This window comes from Pseudophryne corroboree, chromosome 1 (genome assembly GCF_028390025.1).
Source record: "Pseudophryne corroboree isolate aPseCor3 chromosome 1, aPseCor3.hap2, whole genome shotgun sequence".
Classification (NCBI taxonomy): domain Eukaryota; kingdom Metazoa; phylum Chordata; class Amphibia; order Anura; family Myobatrachidae; genus Pseudophryne; species Pseudophryne corroboree.
In genome coordinates, this window is record NC_086444.1 from 591,312,073 (window position 1) to 591,334,287 (window position 22,215).

Genomic DNA, 22,215 nt, shown 5'->3' on the forward strand with positions numbered 1-22,215 from the left:
GTACTACTAAACAACTACGAGGAAAAAAATCCTAGGGCAATGGTGACCTAAATATGTGTAGTGTACATACGGATATGTTCTCCCTCCCAGTCATGGTAAGCAACCCTTCTAGTCACACCTAGTCCAGGACTCTTTTTCTGTCTTTTTCGCTGAAAATGCATCTTATTTGCATTGCGATGCAAATAAGATGCACAAGCATACAGTACTACGCTGATTAAAATCATATGTAGCATGTGTATATTCTCTGTGTGTGCATGCGGCTGTATCTGCATGTGAAATGCTATGTTACAGTGTTTTCCACTGACACTGTAATGTAGCATTGCGTATGCAGATATAGCTGCAGTCACACACAGAATATACACATGCCACATATCATTTTAATTAGCATAGGCTGCTTGTGCAACTTATTCACATAGCGATACAAATAAGATGCATTTTCGGGGACAAAAGATGCGCAGCACTGGCCAAATTCAACAGGAGCTGCCGGCTCTCATGTGCCCTGTTTACCATGACTCATTACGTACAGAGGCTAGATGAGGAAAGGGGCATCTGTAGGTCTGTACTATAGTCATGCCATTTTAACCACTTAATTAGTGGAAAGGAAGGAGAAGAAGATTACAGGAAGCCTATTGTTTCCATCTCAAAATTACATCAAAGTTTGGCAATGATAGCGGAAATTATGGAAATTATATAATTCTATAATTGGACAAAGGTAGCTTTCACAGCTATGAGAAAATGTCAGAACGTGTGATAGCAATAGCTCTATGTGTGATAGAGATAGCTGGCGGATATCTCTGTAAGAGAGCCACTGTGGGTGTAAGGGGAACAGAGAGGGTCATGTCTTTGAGAATAAAGATTAAACTGTTGAATGACTGGGCATTTCCAAAAGGTGTGAGTACCTTTCCACAGTTGCACCAACATAGCTGAGATTGGCAGGCCAAATGTTATGCTGTTTTGCAGGTACATTCTGTGGATCAACATAGCAAACACTAATGCATTTTGACATTTTCAACCTATTAAGATCCTTATTCAATCACCCTCCATTAAGTTAAACTGTAAATCGGTAGCCCTCTTAATTGTACAGGAAACCTCTGACATTTTGGTTCAAGGTTAATGAGGTTATACCAAAGACTTAGGTAGAGTTTAACGGATGGTTGGTTGGTTGGTTGGTTGGTTAGTTGTCTGGTATGCCACGGTTGGGGTTTGGTATACGTGGTGGCCATGGTTGGGGTTTGGTATACATGGTAGGAGGTGGGTTTTATATATTTATTTATTATTGTTTCAATGTCACAGTATCTATTTAGTTTGCATGCACTAGGTTCACAATAGTCTGTGGAATGTCCCTGTGTCCGGCACTAGGGGGGGTCCTTGTTTAATTTGCAGATTCAGTTTGGCTAGTCATTTTATGCGTCACTATTGTTTTGTATTTATTAGATAGTTATGCTTAAGATCAGTGGCCAATAATAGGATAAAATAGTCCCTGAAATTACATATAATTTAGTCTAGTTTATGTGGTATTAACAATCTAAACGTAGCCACAGTTTTCATTTCCTGGGCTTGGATGACACCTGTAAGCACTGGGTTCAGTATGGTATGCCGGCGGTCGGGCTCCCGGCGCCCAGCATACCGGCGCCGGGAGCCCGACCGCCGGCTTACCGACAGTGTGGCAAGCGCAAATGAGCCCCTTGCGGGCACGGTGGCGCGCTACGCGCACCACGTATTTTATTCTCCCTCCAGGGGGGTCGTGGACCCCATGAGGGAGAATAAGTGTCGGTATGCCGGCTGTCGGGATTCCGGCGCCGGTATACTGTGCGCCGGGATCCCGTCAGTCGGCATACTGAAGACCACCCCAAGCACTTGCTTTGATACTTGTGGCCGCTGGTTAGTGGCACTGTGGGCCATGAGAGTGTTTTGCATATATTCTCTACTGAAATAAGATGGTATCTGGAGGAGAGTGAACCAGTTTCCTCATAGGGTACTGATAGTTTTGATGTAGTACTTTGATGTAGTACCCATTGGTTCCTGCAGCTATCAGGTGCCCAGATCCCACCCGGTTGCTCACCCTTATTATGCACTTACTCTGTAAAAATGACTCTCAAATTTGTATGATTCCTTGAGATGAACCAGTGTTTGTGTTCTACTTTAACAGCTGTGATCTTGTCCTCATGTCTGTGTTTGATGTATTTTGAATGTTTGTACAGTTTTGCTTCTTTCATATTGTGTAAAACGATAAAAATTACCTAAGTTTAGGAAAGGTAAGTCAGGTGAGATGAGGGAGGGTTCTCGAATGAAGGATGCAACTGGTTGGCAGCGGATCCAGTATCTAACCTTGAAAAATGTATGAAATTCCTTAGCAAGTAGGCAGCAGGTTGCTTGCAATAGTGAAAATGACATGAAAGTATTGTTATAAATCTTGTATTGTCTGTATACCACTATGATTTCAGTCTGGTTTCCATTCTCTCCACTCCACTGAAACTGCCCTCAAAAAAGTGTGCAATGACCTCCATGCAGCCAAATCTAAGGGCCACTACTCTCTGCTTATTCTTCTTGACCTCTCTGCTGCTTTTGACACTGTGGACCACCCTCTTCCTCTGCAAATACTTCACTTTCTTGGTCTGCGTGATACTGCCCTCTCCTGGCTGTCCTCCTACCTCTCTGATCTTTCCGTCTCGGTCTCCTCTCATGACACTACCTGCCCCCCCCACACACACACACACACACACACACTTCCACTAACTGTTGGTATCCCCCAAGGTTCTGTTCTTGGTCCTCTCCTTTTCTCTCTCTACACGTCCTTTTTAGGTGAACTCATTAGTTCTTTTATCTTACAATATCACCTCTATGCTTATGCTACTGACACTCAAATCTACTTTCCTCCCTTGATCTCTCCCCAGCTCTCCTCACTCGTACCTCCAACTGTCTCTCTGCTATCTCTTCCTGGATGTCCCAGTGCTTTCTTAAACTCAGCAAATCTAAGACTGAGTTGATCATCTTCCCTCCCTACCGTACAATCTCATTATCCATTGATGGCACGACTATCTCCTCTAGCCCCCAAGTACGCTGTCTTGGCATAATCCTTGACTCCTCCCTCTCCTTCGAATCACACATTCAGCACCTCTCACAAACTTGTCATTTTCATCTCAAAAACATTTCCAGGATCCGACCCTTTCTCACCCAGGATGCCACCAAGATCATTATCCACTATTATTACCAGACTGGATTACTGTAATCTCCTCCTAACTGGCCTCCCTGACAATTACCTCTCTCCACTCCAATCTATCCTCAATGCTGCAGCCTGGCTCATCTTCCTCACCAAATGCACTACGTCCACCTCCCCTCTCCTACAAGCCCTTCACTGGCTCCCCTTCCTTTTCAGAATCCAATTCAAACTTCTAACACTCACTTACAAAGCACTCACCCACTCCTCTATCATCTACATCTCGGACCTTATCTCCCTTTACTCTCCCACTCGTCCTCTTCACTCTGCTAATGCACGCTGACTTTCCTGCCTTCTGATTACTTCCTCCCACGTGCTGCTCCCTTTCTCTGGAATTCCCTACCTCTCCCCCTCAGACTCTCCACCTCTCTACAGAACTTCAAACGGGCTCTCAAGACCCACTTCTTTACCAAACCCAGCCAAATCTCATCCTAACCCTCTGTCCCACGCTCGGTCTACCCCATCTGTGTCCCCCCCCCCCCCCCTGTCTGTCTGCCCCTCTCACGAGTAGGGCCCTCTTCCCTCATGTGATTATCCTTTTCTTAGTTTAATAGTCCTCAACTGCCCAAATCCTGCAGTTCTCTGCCACCTTGATACTTATCTCAGTGTCGTCTACTGATGTAGTTATGTTTAGTAACCCTGTACTTGTCCGATATTGTCTTCAACTGTAAGTCACTGTTTTCCTGTTTTCGTTATGTGCTCTGTAATTGGGTGCTATGGAACCCTTGTGGCCCCATATAAATAAAGGATAATAATAATAATAGGATATCATATGGATAGAGAAACATCTAGAATCAGAAGAGTTATGCTCGGTATAGGAGGATTTGCTGATGTGCATCAAACATGTCTAGACAATCAAATTAAAAACATGGCTTCAACTAGACATGAGTTGTCATCAGCCGCTTGTGGTTGGCACTTTCATAGGTGGGTGGTCTTCAGTATGTCGGCTGTCGGGATCCCGGCGCACAGTATACCGGTGCCGGAATCCCGACAGCCGGCATACCGACACTTATTCTCCCTCATGGGGGTCCACGACCCCCCTAGAGGGAGAATAAAATAGAGTGGCGCGCAAGCAAGGGGCTCATTTGCGCTCGCCACACTGTCGGTATGCCGGCGGTCGGGCTCCCGGCGCCGGTATGCTGGTCGCCGGGAGCCCGACCGCCGGCATACCATACTACACCCCCATAGGCTGCAAGCAGAAATTCAGCTGCTGGAAGGCAACGTTGAAAACTGCCAGAAGCCATCATTCATAGTAGTCTAGTTCCATTTCAACATTAAGATTTCTTGACAATAAAAAATGATTTAGCTGTTTAGAAATTATTTTACGATTTTCCAGTAGTAAACATCAGAAGAAAGCTAAAGAAACTGGACGTGGGAGAAGGAAACAAGTCAAGGAACCTGAGCCAGAGCCGCAGCATGAGCCCAAGCTGGAACCAAAACATGACCCACAGCTTCAATTGGAACATGAACTAGAGCAGGAACCTGAGCATGAGCCGGAACATGAACAGAAGTCTGCGTTAATGACTGATGTTCCACTAGTCCAGGACCAGCAGGCACCACTGGAGCATCAAATCCCACTTCCAACAGTGAGTGCAGATGAGTCTGCAATTGTTATACATGGAGAGGCTGCTGGCCAATTGCCAGAGGAGAGCACATGTTTTCTAAAAGGTAATCATTTCCAGAATTCTAGACAGCTTGATAACTTACTTCTTTTGGTATATTATAGAGTTATAATATATATATATATATATACACACATTTTTTTTGTAATGTCTGATTTACTATATCCTGCCAGTCCCTTTCATAGGCAAACGCGCGGGGGTGGGGGTGGGGGTGGGGGGTTCCGGTTGCCCGTAAACCCCTTTCCTCTTGGCAAGTGGCTCAAATTATGAAGACAATAGCAATGGTATATAATACGATAACTAGAGCTACCACCACATAATGCAGTTTAAGGGACAGCGCAAAGCTGCTGCACATGCTCAGTGGTAGCATCTTCTTCTACCAAGTTTGCTGTGTGAATCCTCAGTCAGTACTTTGGACAAGAGAGTAGCTACCAGGAAGAAAAGACAGGAGCCTTACCATGAGGTGGGAGAATGAGTGCTTAAAAAGTGCAGGACTGGTTCTATTATGTTTGTGTATTTATTTATTTATTTATTTATTATGGCATGTTTAATCTTTTTCCTGACCACTTATTTATATTATTTAAATGTGTGATACAGCCTATACTATAGACCATCTATAGTGTTAAATATTAATACTGTATTCCATACAGTATACATTAATATCCAGGGTCTTTACTAGGTTCTTCTACCGCTCCCCCAGACTCCCACAATTGCTCCAATGTTCCGCAGAGTGGGAGATTGTGTACTGCATTTGGAAACCCCCCTCTAGAAATCCTGCGTTTGCCACTGCCTTTAGCGTCATGGGGGTATATTTACTAAGCTCCCGATTTTGACCGAGATGACGTTTTTTCTTCAAAGTGTCATGTCGGGAATTTACTAAGCAAAAATCTCGGCAGTGATGAGGGCATTCGTAATATTTGGAAGCCCTAGGAAAAAATCACGAATCAATACACCATCGGTCAAATACGCCTGCAATTTGGTAGAAATCGGTAATTTACTAAAAAGTGCAAATCACAAACACTGCCGACAATAGCCAAACACTGCCGTGCAGAAATACAATTCGTGAAAAAGTGCTAAAAAAAAACAGACCTGCTTTTTTATCCCGTCTTTGGTTAGGCATGCACGGATCCGTGCATGTTTATCAGTGGGAAGGGGATGGGAAAGTGTTACTTTTATGAAATAAAAATGCGTGGGGTCCCCCCTCCTAAGCAAAACCAGCCTCGGGCTCTTTGAGCCGGTCCTGGTTGCAAAAATATGGGGGGGAAAATGATAGGGGTTCCCCCATATTTAAACAACCAGCACCAGGCTCTGCGCCTGGTCCTGGTTCCAAAAATATGGGGGACAAAAAGCGTAGGGGTCCCCCGTATTCTGAAACCAGCACCGGGCTCCACTAGCCAGATACATAATGCCACAGCCGGGGGACACTTTTATATAGGTCCCGGCGGCCCTGGCATTACATAACCAACTAGTCACCCCTGGCCGGGGTACCCTGGAGGAGTGGGGACCCCTTCAATCAAGGGGTCCCCCCCCTCCAGCCACCCAAGAACCAGGGGTGAAGCCCGAGGCTGTCCCCCCCCATCCAAGGGCTGCGGATGGGAGGCTGATAGCCGTTTTGTAAAAAAATGAATATTGTTTTTAGTAGCAGTACTACAAGTCACAGCAAGCCTCCCCCGCAAGCTGGTACTTGGAGAACCACAAGTACCAGCATGCGGAGGAAAACCGGGCCCGCTGGTACCTGTAGTACTACTACTAAAAAAATACCCCAATAAAAACATAAGACACACACCTTGAAAGTATAACTTTAATGCATACATCCACACCTCCATATACACATACTTACCTATGTTCACACGAGGGTCGGTCCTCTTCTCCATGTAGAATCCATGGTGTACCTGTTGAAAAAATTATACTCACAAAATCCAGTGTAGATGGCTCCTCTTGTAATCCATTTGTAATCCAGGTACTTGGCAAAATAAAAAACGGACACCCGACCTCGCACTGAAAGGGGTCCCATGTTTTCACATGGGACCCCTTTCCCCGAATGCCAGAAACCCCCTCTGACTTATGTCTAAGAGGGTTCCATCAGCCAATCAGGGAGCGCCACGTTGTGGCACCCTCCTGATTGGCTGTGTGCTCCTGTACTGTATGACAGGCAGCACCCGGCAGTGTTACAATGTAGCGCCTATGCGCTCCATTGTAACCAATGGTGGGAACTTTGTGGTCAGCGGTGAGGTTACTTTTGGCGCTCCCTGATTGGCTGATGGAACCCTCTTAGACATAAGTCAGAGGGGGCTTCTGGCATTCGGGGAAAGGGGTCCCATGTGAAAACATGGGGCCCCTTTCAGTGCGAGGTCGGGTATCCATTCTGTTTTTTTGCAAAGTACCTGGATTACAAATGGATTACAAGAAGAGCCTTCTACACTGGATTTTGTGAGTATAATTTTTTCCACAGGTACACCATGGATTCTACATGGAGAAGAGGACCGACCCTCGTGTGAACATAGGTAAGTATGTGTATATGGAGGTGTGGATGTATGCATTAAAGTTATACTTTCAAGGTGTGTGTCTTATGTTTTTATTGGGGTATTTTTTTAGTAGTAGTACTACAGGTACCAGCGGGCCCGGTTTTCCTCCGCATGCTGGTACTTGTGGTTCTCCAAGTACCAGCTTGCGGGGGAGGCTTGCTGGGACTTGTAGTACTGCTACTAAAAACAATATTAATTTTTTTACAAAACGGCTATCAGCCTCCCATCCGCAACCCTTGGATGGGGGGGACAGCCTCGGGCTTCACCCCTGGTCCTTGGGTGGCTGGAGGGGGGGGACCCCTTGATTGAAGGGGTGACTAGTTGGTTATGTAATGCCAGGGCCGCCGGGACCTATATAAAAGTGTCCCCCGGCTGTGGCATTATGTATCTGGCTAGTGGAGCCCGGTGCTGGTTTCAGAAATATGGGGGAACCTCTATCATTTTTTATCCCATATTTTTGCAACCAGGACCGGCTCAAAGAGCCCGAGGCTGGTTTGGCTTAGGAGGGGGGACCCCACGCAATTTTTTTATTTATTTTAACACTGATTTTATTTTTTTTAAAGGTGCACAATGAAGCCCAGCACGGATCTCTCAGATCCGGCCGAGATTCATTGTATTAAAGTCGGCAGTGTTTTACAAGTCACTCACGTAAAACACTGCCAAAAAAACCGAATGACATCGACATCGGTAAAACCGAAAATGCAGAATACGGCAGCTTAGTAAATTAGTCGTACTAAATTCAAAAAGTTGCAAATTTACACTTTCGATGTCATTCGTGATTGAACTTTGACCTCAAACGGGAAAATACGAATTTTACTAAATATACCCCATAGTGTCCTTTCTTCAGGCCTCAACTATACATACCCTCTTGTTTAAAAATCTTCTTTCTTATCATTGCCTAATTACAAGTTGTAATTTAGGACTCTACTACACAGCAGTTCTTTGCTCTTCATCTTGAAAACATGCCTAGTGCAGATTTCAGTCATGTATTAATCATATTATAAAACTGCCTTAGATTAGTTCCAACCATTCGTTAGTCAGTGGTTCTAATTTCCCACCAGGGTACTTAGTGGCAGCCCATAAATGTTATTTGTACTTCTAACACTGGGGCATTTTAACAAGAAATGCAGCCTGTGCACAGATGTTTTATGCGGGGGGCATGCAGAGAGGTCTGATGAGCATGAGTGGCATGTGGAGAGCATTTTGAGAGATAGGTATTGGGTGTGGCACAAAGAGAGGCATGAGGGAGACAGCTGGAGTACATGTTAAATCTGGCATTTTATGATGATCTGATGGCATATGGGCAGGACCGTAACTAGGAGTGTGTGAGTTGTGCCATTGCACATGGCGTAGGCCCCTGGGGGTGGAACAGTCCCTGTCATGCAGCAATTGCATGTGGCTTTCAGGGTGCCTAGAACAGCATGCCGGGACTCTCCGGGTAGGCACCCTGCAGCAGTCTGTCGAGCTGCCCGGAATGTCCTAAACTCTGAGGAGTGCTCTAATTCCCAGAGCTGGTGTTCCCGCCCCCTAGGCATCAAGTAATAATGTAATGGGATTAGAGGGTGGGGCTGGCACAGGATGCACTGTTGCCCTGTTACATGTTGCATATGGGGCTATTTTGGGTGAAATGGTAAATCTGGATTACATATGGAATTCTAGAGCGAGGTACAGGCATTTGGTAGTTTGGGGGCTGTTATTAATTCTTGAAAATTAAGGTAAATGTGGGGAGGGCTGCTCATCTGTCCTTTGAACTATATCAGGATTCCCATAACAGATCTGGCCTTCTTTGATTGGCTGATTGTGTATTTACCCCTTATTCAGGGATGTATGCAAACCCGATAGAGTGTGCACATCTCCAATGGTGGGGTGGCTGCGCATATCGACTTATAAATGTATCCAGATTGGCAAATGTTGCATAGCTCCCAACATTTGGGCAGGTCATGGGGGCACTCCACAATCTAAGTACAATACAATTTACTCTAGTGACTGTCTATATAGGAATACAAAGACGCTGAGGCAGAATTGGCTGCAGTTGCACCCAAAAAAGGGGTAAACTTGCACTAATTTAAAAAAAAAACAGCATTTGTGACCATATGCAATTGTCTTAAGATGCATGTTGGTCAGTAACATTTGAATATGTTGCTGTTTGGCACAAGGCTCACCACACATACACTTATGTCCCGCTTGATCCCATGTACTGTATATAACTTTTTTCTTTTTATAACAAATGTTAATGATATTAGACAGGAATAAAACTGCAGAAACCTAATATAGCAGGCAATACTCTCCCTCTTGTGTTAAAATAAATAAATAAAAATGTTTTGGGTAACCTCATACACATAAGCATGATACAGTATCTGACCTAGTGATGAAGAAGTCACCAATCAGCATAAATGAAGCATTTGCAATCAGTCAATCACAAGCAGTTGCTAGTGCTAGGAGCCGTCATCTTCATAATCCGTTATTTGCCTCAGCCCCTGACTACCCGCAGCGTTCTCAGGTGCACATGTGTCTTTTTCCCAGACTGCATATGTACGCAATTGTGCAAACACGCCATTACTGTGCTCTGCCTATGCTAAGAAGCCTCCACCCTGCCAAATATCATTTATACAGCCACTTCGCAAAATGGTGTAATACTCAGACTGCATCAAAGACTGCAGACTGCAGGTAGCACATCTTGGAAAGGCTTTTGTTTTTAGTATTATTAGCCAGGCATATGACCTTTGTGTACTTTACATTAGCAGATGAAGAAGAGGTGGCAGAGGCGGAATCTGTGCCAGCGACTGCAGCACCTGAAGTTCTGAGCTTCTCCCTCAGTCCTGAAGAAGAGGAACATCAATACTACACTCCGCTGCTTTAACTTTAAGTAATTAAGCAAGCAATTTTATACGCAACAGTAAAATATATAATTATTTTAATGTAAAATATTACTTTTATGTCATTCTGAGTGAACAAAAAAAATCAGCATTTATTTTCTACCAGGCTGAGTACAGGGTGTATGCTGTCTGTAATCAACTATCCTTGTCAGTGTAATAGGAGACTGACAATTAAGACATATTTTTGTTTATGACATACATTAACTATACTGTTGTAATTCAATTATTTTCAAATGAGATGACAGAACAGTTATCAGACATGTATCACCAGGTATGTTTTATCCATGTATGTAAGAAGCAGACAGGACATAAATTCCCTCCCTCTACTTGTACTATTAGGTGAACTAATTGCATAAACCAGCCGTTGTCAACCTGGGAAGTACCTGGGTGCTTGCTGGGATGTTCAATGTCCTCAAAAAATGTTCAAAAATGGCTGGTAGGTAGGGGGCAAGGGGCATCTATTGACAGGCATTGATTGCAGATAAGGTACCTTGATATTCCATACTCTCGCAAAACTTCTGGGAGACTCACGGAGTTTGTGTGGCCCTCCTGGTCCCCGGGAAGAGTAGGCAAGGTAACGGTAATCAGCTGTCAGACGACCGCCTCCCATCCACTTCGAGAGTGAGCGGGTCGGGCGGATAGATGACGCAATTCATGTTGAATTCCATTATCTTACCTACGCCTCTCGCTTTACAATGCCAATAAATCATGTCTGTATAGTGGAGGTGGAGCCAATGATGCGATTGTGCAGTGGCAGATGTAAAGGTCAGGCTGCCTCTTTAGCATAACTTTTTTGACATCAGTCACGTAACCTTATTGTATGGCTTCTGTGGCCGCTGCTCTTCTTCTCGCCATGGCTCCTCAGCATTTCAGCAAAGCAGTGCGGCATGGCGTGACACCATGATGTCATGCATGCTGTGACACAATAAACCATAAAACTTTATTATATGAGAAGTGGATTAGACAACAGTGACTGCTCATTCCCCTGACCCTGTACATGCCTATGCCTTGTTGATGACTGCAGCAGGCAGCAGTTAAAGATAGATTTATCTGCAGGGGGAAGCCTGCCATACTGCCCCCAGCAGGTGGCACCCCTAGGCAGGTGCCTGGTGTGTAATCCGCCACTGCGATTATAACAACATGCATTACATAACTGGCTGTGTCTCCCACCACCACCCGCCACACCACCAAACTGACTTTGCTATGGCCACCGACACTGCCTACCCAGGGGGCATCCAGAATTTGCCCCAAGAACTGAAGCTCATTTACTCCACCAGCTGAGCTTGTACAGTCACAGCATCTTCCCCCCACTTTGAAAGCTCAACCCTTTGTCACCTCTTTTCCTGTTCTCTTCTAATTTGTTCTCTTCTAATTTCCTTGCTCTCAATAGCAGTATCTGTCCCACAATTTGAAGGCCAACGGCATCGGTATCCATTCACATGGTCGACCATGTTATGGTTGACAGTCATTAGGTCGACCACTATTGGTCGACATTGACATGGTCGACATGGACACATGGTCGACACATGAAAGGTCGACACATGAAAAGGTCGACATGAGTTTTTTAACTTTTTTTTCTTTTGGGGAACTTTTCCATACTTTACGATCCACATGGACTACGATTGGAACAGTAAAGTGTGCCGAGCGAAGCGGTAGCGGAGCGAAGGCACCATGCCCGAAGCATGGCGAGCGAAGTGAGCCATGCGAGGGGACGCGGTGCACTAATTGGGGTTCCCAGTCACTTTACGCAAAAAACGACACCAAAAAAAAGTTAAAAACTCATGTCGACCTTTTCATATGTCGACCAATTTCATGTGTCGACCATGTGTCCATGTCGACCATGTCAATGTCGACCAATAGTGGTCGACCTAATGACTGTCGACCATAACATGGTCGACCATTCATACCGGAACCACGGCACCACATACATCTATACATTCCTCAAGTTTTCTATTGGACATCCAGGTGATAATACATACATAGGGATTGGGAAAGTAGTGCCCTAGAATATGTACTGTCATGTATCACCGTGTGACTCAGATAACTGGCAGGAGATTACAGCAACGTGATCACTGGCATAAATCAGAGTGAGTGAAATCCAGGTCATTTCTGACGTCCCTAATGTAAGAACTTGTGACAATGACATTAGAATATTATATTGCATGTTAATATATTTTATGTTTTCTAGTTGATTCAAAATAATAAATGTAATAAATAAATAATAATAAAAAGTTCACAGATATGGTACATTTTTTATTGTTACATAACATTACTTTAAAAAAATGAATGCAAGAAATAAGCATAAGCATATGTGGACTAGTCTTACTAGAACTATTTTTATTGTAATATGTGAGAAATGCATGTGTACAATTTATTCTTTTCTTGCATCATTAAATCTTGTCTATAGCACAATTGCTGCTTTATATATACTGCCGCCTAAACATTTTATCTAATAGCAATTGTATTCAATACAAATCTTTTGCTCTGCAATTGTCGGGTTACAAATAATTCGAGATGTGCGGGTTCGGCTTTCTGCAAACAGAAGTTACCTGAACCTCTGGGATTAGAGTGAATCCGAGCTGTGGATCAGGGTTTCCAACCAGGCCCAGATTCCGAAACAAGGCAAAATGTCATCTCCCCAGCATTGGATCATGCGTCTTTTGGATTCTATGTAAGTTCCTGCTGTGGGGATTCAGGCACCGGATGGAGCGCACGCAAGACTGTCAGGCAGCATTATACATTAGTCGTTTAATGGTGCACACAGCCCAGGGCTACTTAATAATACAGGGCAGCATTTCATTAACCATTAACCCTTTATTGGTGCACAGTCACACTGCTGCTGAGCCTGTAACTGCCTGCAGTGCTCCTAATACAGGGACAACATTAACCCCAAGTGCACACTGGTCTTGTAACTGCCCAGCATGCAGCCAGAGCTCCTAATACAGGGCAGAATTAACCCCAAGTGCACACTGGTCTTGTAACTGCCCAGCGTGCAGCCAGAGCTCCTAATACAGGGCAGCATTAACCCTCAGTGCACACTGGTCTTGTAACTGCCCAGCATGCAGCCAGAGCTCCTAATACAGGGCATCATTAACCCTCAGTGCACACTGGTCTTGTAACTGCCCAGCATGCAGCCAGAGCTCCTAATACAGGGCAGCATTAACCCTCAGTGCACACTGGTCTTGTAACTGCCCAGCGTGCAGCTAGAGCTCCTAATACAGGGCACCATTAACCCTCAGTGCACACTGGTCTTGTAACTGACCAGCGTGCAGCCAGAGCTCCTAATACAGGGCAGCATTAACCCTCAGTGCACACTGGTCTTGTAACTGCCCAGTATGCAGCCAGAGCTCCTAATACAGGGCAGCATTAACCCTCAGTGCACACTGGTCTTGTAACTGCCCAGCGTGCAGCCAGAGCTCCTAATACAGGGCAGCATTAACCCTCAGTGCACAGTGGTCTTGTAACTGCCCAGCGTGCAGCCAGAGCTCCTAATACAGGGCAGCATTAACCCCAAGTGCACACTGGTCTTGTAACTGCCCAGCGTGCAGCCAGAGCTCCTAATGCAGGGCAGCATTAACCCTCAGTGCACACTGGTCTTGTAACTGCCCAGCATGCAGCCAGAGCTCCTAATACAGGGCATCATTAACCCTCAGTGCACACTGGTCTTGTAACTGCCCAGCGTGCAGCCAGAGCTCCTAATACAGGGCAGCATTAACCCTCAGTGCACACTGGTCTTGTAACTGCCCAGCGTGCAGCCAGAGCTCCTAATACAGGGCAGCATTAACCCTCAGTGCACACTGGTCTTGTAACTGCCCAGCATGCAGCCAGAGCTCCTAATACAGGGCAGCATTAACCCCAAGTGCACACCGGTCTTGTAACTGCCCAGCGTGCAGCCAGAGCTCCTAATACAGGGCAGCATTAACCCTCAGTGCACACTAGTCTTGTAACTGCCCAGCATGCAGCCAGAGCTCCTAATACAGGGCATCATTAACCCTCAGTGCACACTGGTCTTGTAACTGCCCAGCTTGCAGCCAGAGCTCCTAATACAGGGCAGCATTAACCCTCAGTGCACACTGGTCTTGTAACTGCCCAGCGTGCAGCTAGAGCTCCTAATACAGGGCACCATTAACCCTCAGTGCACACTGGTCTTGTAACTGCCCAGCGTGCAGCCAGAGCTCCTAATACAGGGCAGCATTAACCCCAAGTGCACACTGGTCTTGTAACTGCCCAGCGTGCAGCCAGAGCTCCTAATGCAGGGCAGCATTAACCCTCAGTGCACACTGGTCTTGTAACTGCCCAGCATGCAGCCAGAGCTCCTAATACAGGGCATCATTAACCCTCAGTGCACACTGGTCTTGTAACTGCCCAGCGTGCAGCCAGAGCTCCTAATACAGGGCAGCATTAACCCTCAGTGCACACTGGTCTTGTAACTGCCCAGCGTGCAGCCAGAGCTCCTAATACAGGGCAGCATTAACCCTCAGTGCACACTGGTCTTGTAACTGCCCAGCATGCAGCCAGAGCTCCTAATACAGGGCAGCATTAACCCTCAGTGCACACTGGTCTTGTAACTGCCCAGCGTTCAGCCAGAGCTGCTAATACAGGGCAGCATTAACCCTCAGTGCACACTGGTCTTGTAACTGCCCAGCATGCAGCCAGAGCTCCTAATACAGGGCAGCATTAACCCTCAGTGCACACTGGTCTTGTAACTGCCCAGCAGGCAGCCAGAGCTCCTAATATAGGGCAGCATTAACCCTCAGTGCACACTGGTCTTGAAACTGCCCAGCGTGCAGCCAGAGCTCCTAATACAGGGCAGCATTAACCCCAAGTGCACACTGGTCTTGTAACTGCCCAGCGTGCAGCCAGAGCTCCTAATACAGGGCAGCATTAACCCTCAGTGCACACTGGTCTTGTAACTGCCCAGCGTGCAGCCAGAGCTCCTAATACAGGGCAGCATTAACCCCAAGTGCACACTGGTCTTGTAACTGCCCAGTGTGCAGCCAGAGCTCCTAATACAGGGCAACATTAACCCTCAGTGCACACTGGTCTTGTAACTGCCCAGCGTGCAGCCAGAGCTCCTAATACAGGGCAGCATTAACCCCAAGTGCACACTGGTCTTGTAACTGCCCAGCGTGCAGCCAGAGCTCCTAATACAGGGCAGCATTAACCCTCAGTGCACACTGGTCTTGTAACTGCCCAGCATGCAACCAGAGCTCCTAATACAGGGCAGCATTAACCCTCAGTGCACACTGGTCTTGTAACTGCCCAGCATGCAGCCAGAGCTCCTAATACAGGGCAGCATTAACCCTCAGTGCACACTGGTCTTGTAACTGCCCAGCATGCAACCAGAGCTCCTAATACAGGGCAGCATTAACCCTCAGTGCACACTGGTCTTGTAACTGCCCAGCATGGAGCCAGAGCTCCTAATACAGGGCAGCATTAACCCTCAGTGCACACTGGTCTTGTAACTGCCCAGCATGCAGCCAGAGCTCCTAATACAGGGCAGCATTAACCCTCAGTGCACACTGGTCTTGTAACTGCCCAGCATGCAACCAGAGCTCCTAATACAGGGCAGCATTAACCCTCAGTGCACATTGGTCTTGTAACTGCCCAGCATGGAGCCAGAGCTCCTAATACAGGGCAGCATTAAACCTTTACTGGTGCACACTTGTGCTGTAACTACCCGCAGCGGATCAGAGAAGCTGGCAGGAGGCATTTATTTACCCAGGACCCTTCCTGCAGCATTAGCATTTTATTGCACAGCCGCTCCGTACAAAGTCGCAGCAGCTGTGCAGTAGTGCCCATCTCTGTATCACGCTCACAATTGTGGTTGAAACAGACCTATTAGTTATTCAGGTGTAGTGAGTATATGGCTAAATCAATAGCACTGGGAATGTAGAGCAGAAGATCAGGCCCTACCTGAAAGGTCTCAGATGAGAAGCCATTTGCAACATCAGTAGGCATCAATCTGTCATGCGTTTGTACATGGACAAAATCTTACTGGTGGTGCAGCAGTTTAACAATTGGGCAGGAACAAGACAATATTGCAATAACCTCCTTCATCTCCTCAGGAAAATAATGGGCTCTGTCTGTAGATCACCCAACACTCACTGCAGACATCATGCCATGGCCAGGATAGCAAAAGTGGGTGCGAAAGAGTCTGGCTTAAAGCATGACTGACAACACTCAGAGATGAATAAAGTGCAGGCGCAGATTGGCCACAGGGCTTATCGGGAAGATTTCTTGGGGTATATTTACTAAGCTCCCGATTGTGACCGATTTGCTGTTTTTTCTTCAAAGTGTCATCTCGGGAATTTACTAAACTAAAATCTCGGCAGTGATAAGGGCATTCGTATTTTTTTGGAAGTCAAAGAAAAAAAAATACGAATGAATACACCATTGGTCAAATACGCCTGTTTTTCATACAACTCGGTAATTTACTAAAAATTCTATTTCACAAACACTGCTGGCAATAGCCAAACACTGCCGTGAAAAAATACAATTCGTAAAAAAAAGCAGTTTTAAAATAGACCTGCTTTTTTTTACCGTGTTCTGATAGTCATGCATGGATCCATGAGATCCGTACATGTTTATCAGTGGGAAGGGGTGGTAAAGTGTTAAAAATTAGAAAAAAAAATGCGTGGGGTCCCCACTCCTAAGCAAAACCAGCCTCGGGCTCTTTGAGCCGGTCCTGGTTGTAAAAATATGGGGGGGGAAATGACTGGGGTTCCCCCATATTAAACAACCAGCACCGGTCTCTGCATCCTGTCCTGGTGCAAAAAATACGGGGGACAAAAAACGTAGGGGTCCCCCGTATTTTTTGAACCAGCACCGGGCTCCACTAGTCAGAGAGATAATGCCACAGCCGGGGGACACTTTTATATCGGTCCCTGCGGCCCTGGCATTAAATCACTAACTAGTCATCGCTGGCCGGGGTACCCTGGAGGAGTGGGGACCCCTTAAATCAAGGGGTCTCCCCCCTCCAGCCACCCAAGGGCCAGGGGTGAAGCCCGAGGCTGTCCCCCCCATCCAAGGGCTGCGGATGGGGGGCTAATAGCCATGTGTAAAAATAAGAATATTGTTTTTTGTAGCAGTACTACAAGTCCCAGCAAGCCTCCCCCGCAAGCTGGTACTTGGAGAACCACAAGTACCAGCATGCGGTGGAAAAACTACTACTACAAAAAAAATACCCAAATAAAAACAGAACTCACACACCTTGAAAGTAAACGCGCACGGCAGAGATACAATGTAGCGCCTATGCGCTCCATTGTAACCAATGGTGGGAACTTTGCGGTCAGCGGTTGACCGCGAGTAACCTCACCGCTGACTAGTGGAGCCCGGTGCTGGTTCAAAAAATACAGGGGACCCCTACGTTTTTTGTCCCCCGTATTTTTTGCACCAGGACCAGACGCAGAGCCCGGTGATGGTTGTTTAAATATGGGGGAACCCCAGTCATTTCCCCCCCCATATTTTTACAACCAGGACCGGCTCAAAGAGCCCGAGGCTGGTTATGCTTTGGAGGGGGGACCCCACGCATTTTTTTTTTCTAATTATAACTCTTTAAACAATTTTTTAAGGTACACAATGAAGCCCTGCACGGATCTCACAGATCCGGCCGAGATTCATTGTGTTAATGTCGGCAGTGTTTTACTAATCACTCATGTAAAACACTGCCCGACATTACGAATGACATCGACATCGGAAAAAACTAAAAATGCAGAATACGACAGCATAGTAAATGAGGCGTAAAAAATTCAAAAAGTTGCAAATTCACACATTCGATGTCATTCGTGTTTAATCTCCCTCCAAATCGACACATATACGAATTTTAGTAAATATACCCCCTGGTAGGCTGACATGTCTGTGGGTCCTGTTTTGTTGTCATGTGGGGCCCCACACACCATATAACAGGCAGCCCACCCCACTCAGTACACTGCATTGTCCCTATTCATTCTGTTATTCTGTCTGTGCAGTACAGCAACTTTGACATCCAGTGATACTGCCATGGCTACACGATACGTTATACCTCTTCTACAAAATTTAACATTGACACTTTTTGTTCCCAATCTGCCCCTGGTCTCAGACATAACTGCTGCAAAAGACACAAGGAAGGCCGCAACTGCGTACAATCAGGCCCTCTGAGGAGTGATCCCGCCTCCCTCAACAGACCCTATACCCTCATTAGACTGTGCCCCCCCCCAAGACATTCTAAAATGTAAATATTAGCACGCCCAAAAAGGTGGCACAGCCTCACTACAGTGGGTGTGGACTCTCTATAATGGGCATGGCCTTGCAGGAAAATACTACTTTACACCCCAGAATTTGACCCTGCACCCCCAGACCTTGGCCACCATGGGGGAAAAAATCCACCATATTAAGCCCCACACAGTAATGCTCCTTGCACCATATAATGCCCCATGTACCATATGCCCCACACAGTAATGCCCCTTGCATCATATGCCCCACACAGTAATGCCCCTTGCACCATATTATGCCCCACACAGTAATGCCCCTTGCACCATATTATGTCCCACACAGTAATCCCTTGCACCATATTATGCCCCACACTATCTTGCCTCTTGCACCATTTAATGCACTATATAAACCTTGAACCATATTATACCCCACATAGTAAAGCCTCATGCAATATATGCCCCACACAGTATTCCTCACTACTATCTGCTCATTGGCCCTCATTCCGAGTTGATTGCACATAGCAACATTTTGCTGCTCGTGTGATCAACTTGACGCTGCCTATGGGGGAGTGTATTTTAGCATAGCAGGGCTGCGATTGCTTGTGCAGCCCTGCTACGCTAAAAAGGTTTCCTGCAACAAGACCAGGGTAAGAGTTACTTACCCTGTGCGACGGATCCAGCGACAAAGGTCCCAGGATTGACATCAGACATCCGCCCTCCAAATGCCTGGATCCACCTGCATTCGCCTCACCACGCCTTGAAAACGGTGATTATCCGCCCCGGAACGCCTCCCGCCTGTCAGTCTTCATGCGATCGCCGCTGCGATCACTTTCTGCGCTGGCGGCGTCCACTGTCACCGGGCAAAGACACGCATGTGCATTGCGGGTGCCGCGCAACCGCAGTCTCGACCCGTTCGCACCACAGCAAAGAACCACTGCGTACGAACGGGTCGGAATGACCCCCATTGTCTTGGATTTTATGCTGCCACTGTCTTCCTTAACCATGATGCAAGTCATCGGTCCCGCCACTTGCGCCTGCCTCTAGTGACTATCCCTCCCAAAATGGCCGCCACCTCCTCTAGCATCCTTCAGAACTGTCTCCTCTATGGCAGTGGCCATTTTAGGAGGGACATTTTCAATAGTATTCCATGCAGACGGCTAGTCTGCGTGGAACACTGCGCAGACATTGGACGCAGGTGCCCTGTGTAATTGCACAGCTTGTTCGGCCCTAAAAACAGCCCTGCTCATTGCTAGTGCTTCTCACCAGCGTTGGCTTAGTTTCTGAGGGCTGCCGTTATCTACCTTCTCTGCAGTAATGAGCCGAAGGTCGGGTCTCCATTGTTGTTATTTTTATTCATTTTCAATAATGTTATTCTGTTGTTCCAAAGACAAACCAAAACCTCTGTCTGTGCTTATCAGCTGATTCACTGTGTGTCCCTGTGTTGTCTTGACACAGCATCCAGCTAATAGGGGCTGCTTAACTTTCAGCAAAGTACAGGATGTTTGATCTTTATCTTCTTAAATATTGTACGTTTATTCTGTATTTATAAGTAATAATACACGTTTTATCTATAAAACCACTTTTTATTTATTTATTTATTTATTTATTACATTTGTTGTGGATTTTTTGTTTTTCTATATTTTTTCATAACTTAATTTCTTTTTGTAAAATTTTGTTATTTAGTAAACGTTTGTTTATTGTCATTTTTGGACTTGTTTTGCTTTCATGGATTCTTCATATTCTTCTGTTGGGTCCCGAGCATCGGTCACATGACCGCATCCCGTTCTGTTGTATGTTGCCCAATTTTAAGTTAGCTGGTGTTGAGTCTAAAGTGCCATTGTCCTGCTAAAGTCACCAAGGGGTCTATTTATTATGATAAAAAATCTTATACAGGTTGAGTATCCCATATCCAAATATTCCGAAATACGGAATATTCCGAAATACGGACTTTTTTGAGCAAGAGTGAGATTGTGAAACCTTTCTATTTTGATGGCTCAATGTACACAAACTTTGTTTAATACACAAAGTTATTAAAAATATTGTATTAAATGACCTTCAGGCTGTGTGTATAAGGTGTATATGAAACATAAATGAATTGTGTGAATGCAGACACACTTTGTTTAATGCACAAAATTATAAAAAACATTGGCTAAAATTACCTTCAGGCTGTGTGTATAAGGTGTATATGTAACATAAATGCATTCTGTGCTTAGATTTAGGACCCATCACCATGATATCTCATTATGGTATGCAATTATTCCAAAATACGGAAAAATCCCATATCCAAAATACCTCTGGTCCCAAGCATTTTGGATAAGGAAGACTCAACCTGTACTGTAGGTGATACTTAGGAGTACAGTGGAGATGTTGCCCATAGTAACCAAATAGATTCTACTTATAATTTATCTAGCACCTTTTAAAACAGGGGTGGGGTACCTCCAGCCCATGGGCCATATAAGACCTACAAAGCCACTTGTTCAGGCCCGATGCTGTGTGTGTGTCAGGGGAGGAGAGCACATCGTGCGCCTCCTCTTTCCCTTTGTGCTTAGTCTGGCGGTGGCGTGCCTCAGCTGTCAGGGCAGGGAGGAGAGCGCAGCCGCTGGCTTATGAGCCAATCAGAGCTCGTAGACAGGCAGCCAATCAGGAGCCGCTGCTGCTGGTCTGCGAGCTCTGATTGGCTCACGAACCGGTGGCTAGTTTGAGGTCCTACATGCCGTCTCTGCCGCCCGACATAGCTGCGCTCTCCTCCCTGCCTGGCCCCTGCCAGCTGAGACATGCCGCCGCCGGACTGAGCACTAATAGGCAGGGGAGATGTACACTGCACTCTCCTCTCCTGGCACACACACAGCATCAGCGGTGAGTGGCAGAGTGGGGTGGGGGTCATGTGTGGGGTAATATTCATCTGGCACTGTGGGGCAATGTGTATCTGGCACTGTGAGGCAATGTGTATCTGGCACTCTGGTGTAATATGTATCTGGCACTGCGGGGTAATGTGTATCTGGCACTGCGGGGCAATGTGTATCTGGCACCAGAGCCGGATTAAGGGGGGGGGGCGCGGGGGTTCAGTACCCCGGGCCCCCCTACCAGGGGGGCCCCTGGCCAAAGTACACATATTGCTCACCAATTAAGTTATTTTTTTTTTTTATGTGTGTCCCGACGGGTCCCGCGATGCTAGAGGAGACTGTGCGGTTGTGTGGCTGTGCGCCCTCTCCCCCCCTTTCCCGGTACCTGCAGCATCGTCACTGACCCTGGTGACCGGCCCCTGCTACTTTGGATTGTAGAGCCGCCAAAACAGGGGGATTGCGCTGTGTGGGAGCCGGGAGGATGAGATCCACAGAGGCAGCAGCAGTGCCCAAACGGTACGGAAGAGAGTGGAGACAGGAGGAGGGGAGATTAAGAGACTGGGCTGCTACAACTACTTTAGTTGATGCGATCATTGCGAGTGGGGTGGACGCGAGCGGCACTGGTTAGCGGCTCTATCTTCTCACCATGCACTGTACAGACTTACGTGTGCCATGAGTGAGGATTGCATTGAGGAGCTAGAGGGCCAGTCTGTATTTGTGTGAGGTAGGAAGTGCAAGCAAGAATGGTGGCCCGGGACCCTGATATATATGTATGTATACTAATATATATATATATATATATATTTTAAGAAATTATATTAAATAAACAAAGCATGATGTGACACCCGGTGCCACAGTGGCCAGGCCAGATGTGAGTAGAAGGGCAGTGAAGCAGCATTTGCGGTGAAGGTCAATCTGTTTGTCCCTGTGCCCGGGAGTT

General features: G+C 46.3%; 1 protein-coding gene across 11 annotated transcripts in view; it reads left to right on the forward strand.

Moving 5' to 3' along the window:
- Positions 1-22,215, forward strand: part of LOC134900477 (protein TsetseEP-like) — a 42,890-nt gene that overhangs the window by 16,802 nt on the left and 3,873 nt on the right. For 5 of the 11 annotated variants that reach the window (XR_010174063.1, XR_010174075.1, XR_010174057.1 and 2 more), the window contains 2 exons: positions 4,554-4,885; positions 10,106-12,482. Coding sequence is in view for 6 of the 11 variants with exons in the window: in XM_063914243.1 (XP_063770313.1) it covers positions 4,554-4,885; positions 10,106-10,224 (451 nt within the window). In the remaining 5 variants the exon portion in view is untranslated. Of the gene's footprint in view, positions 1-4,553; positions 4,886-10,105; positions 12,483-22,215 lie in introns of those variants that run through there. The other 6 variants (XR_010174041.1, XM_063914246.1, XM_063914244.1 and 3 more) reach the window with 6 other exon arrangements.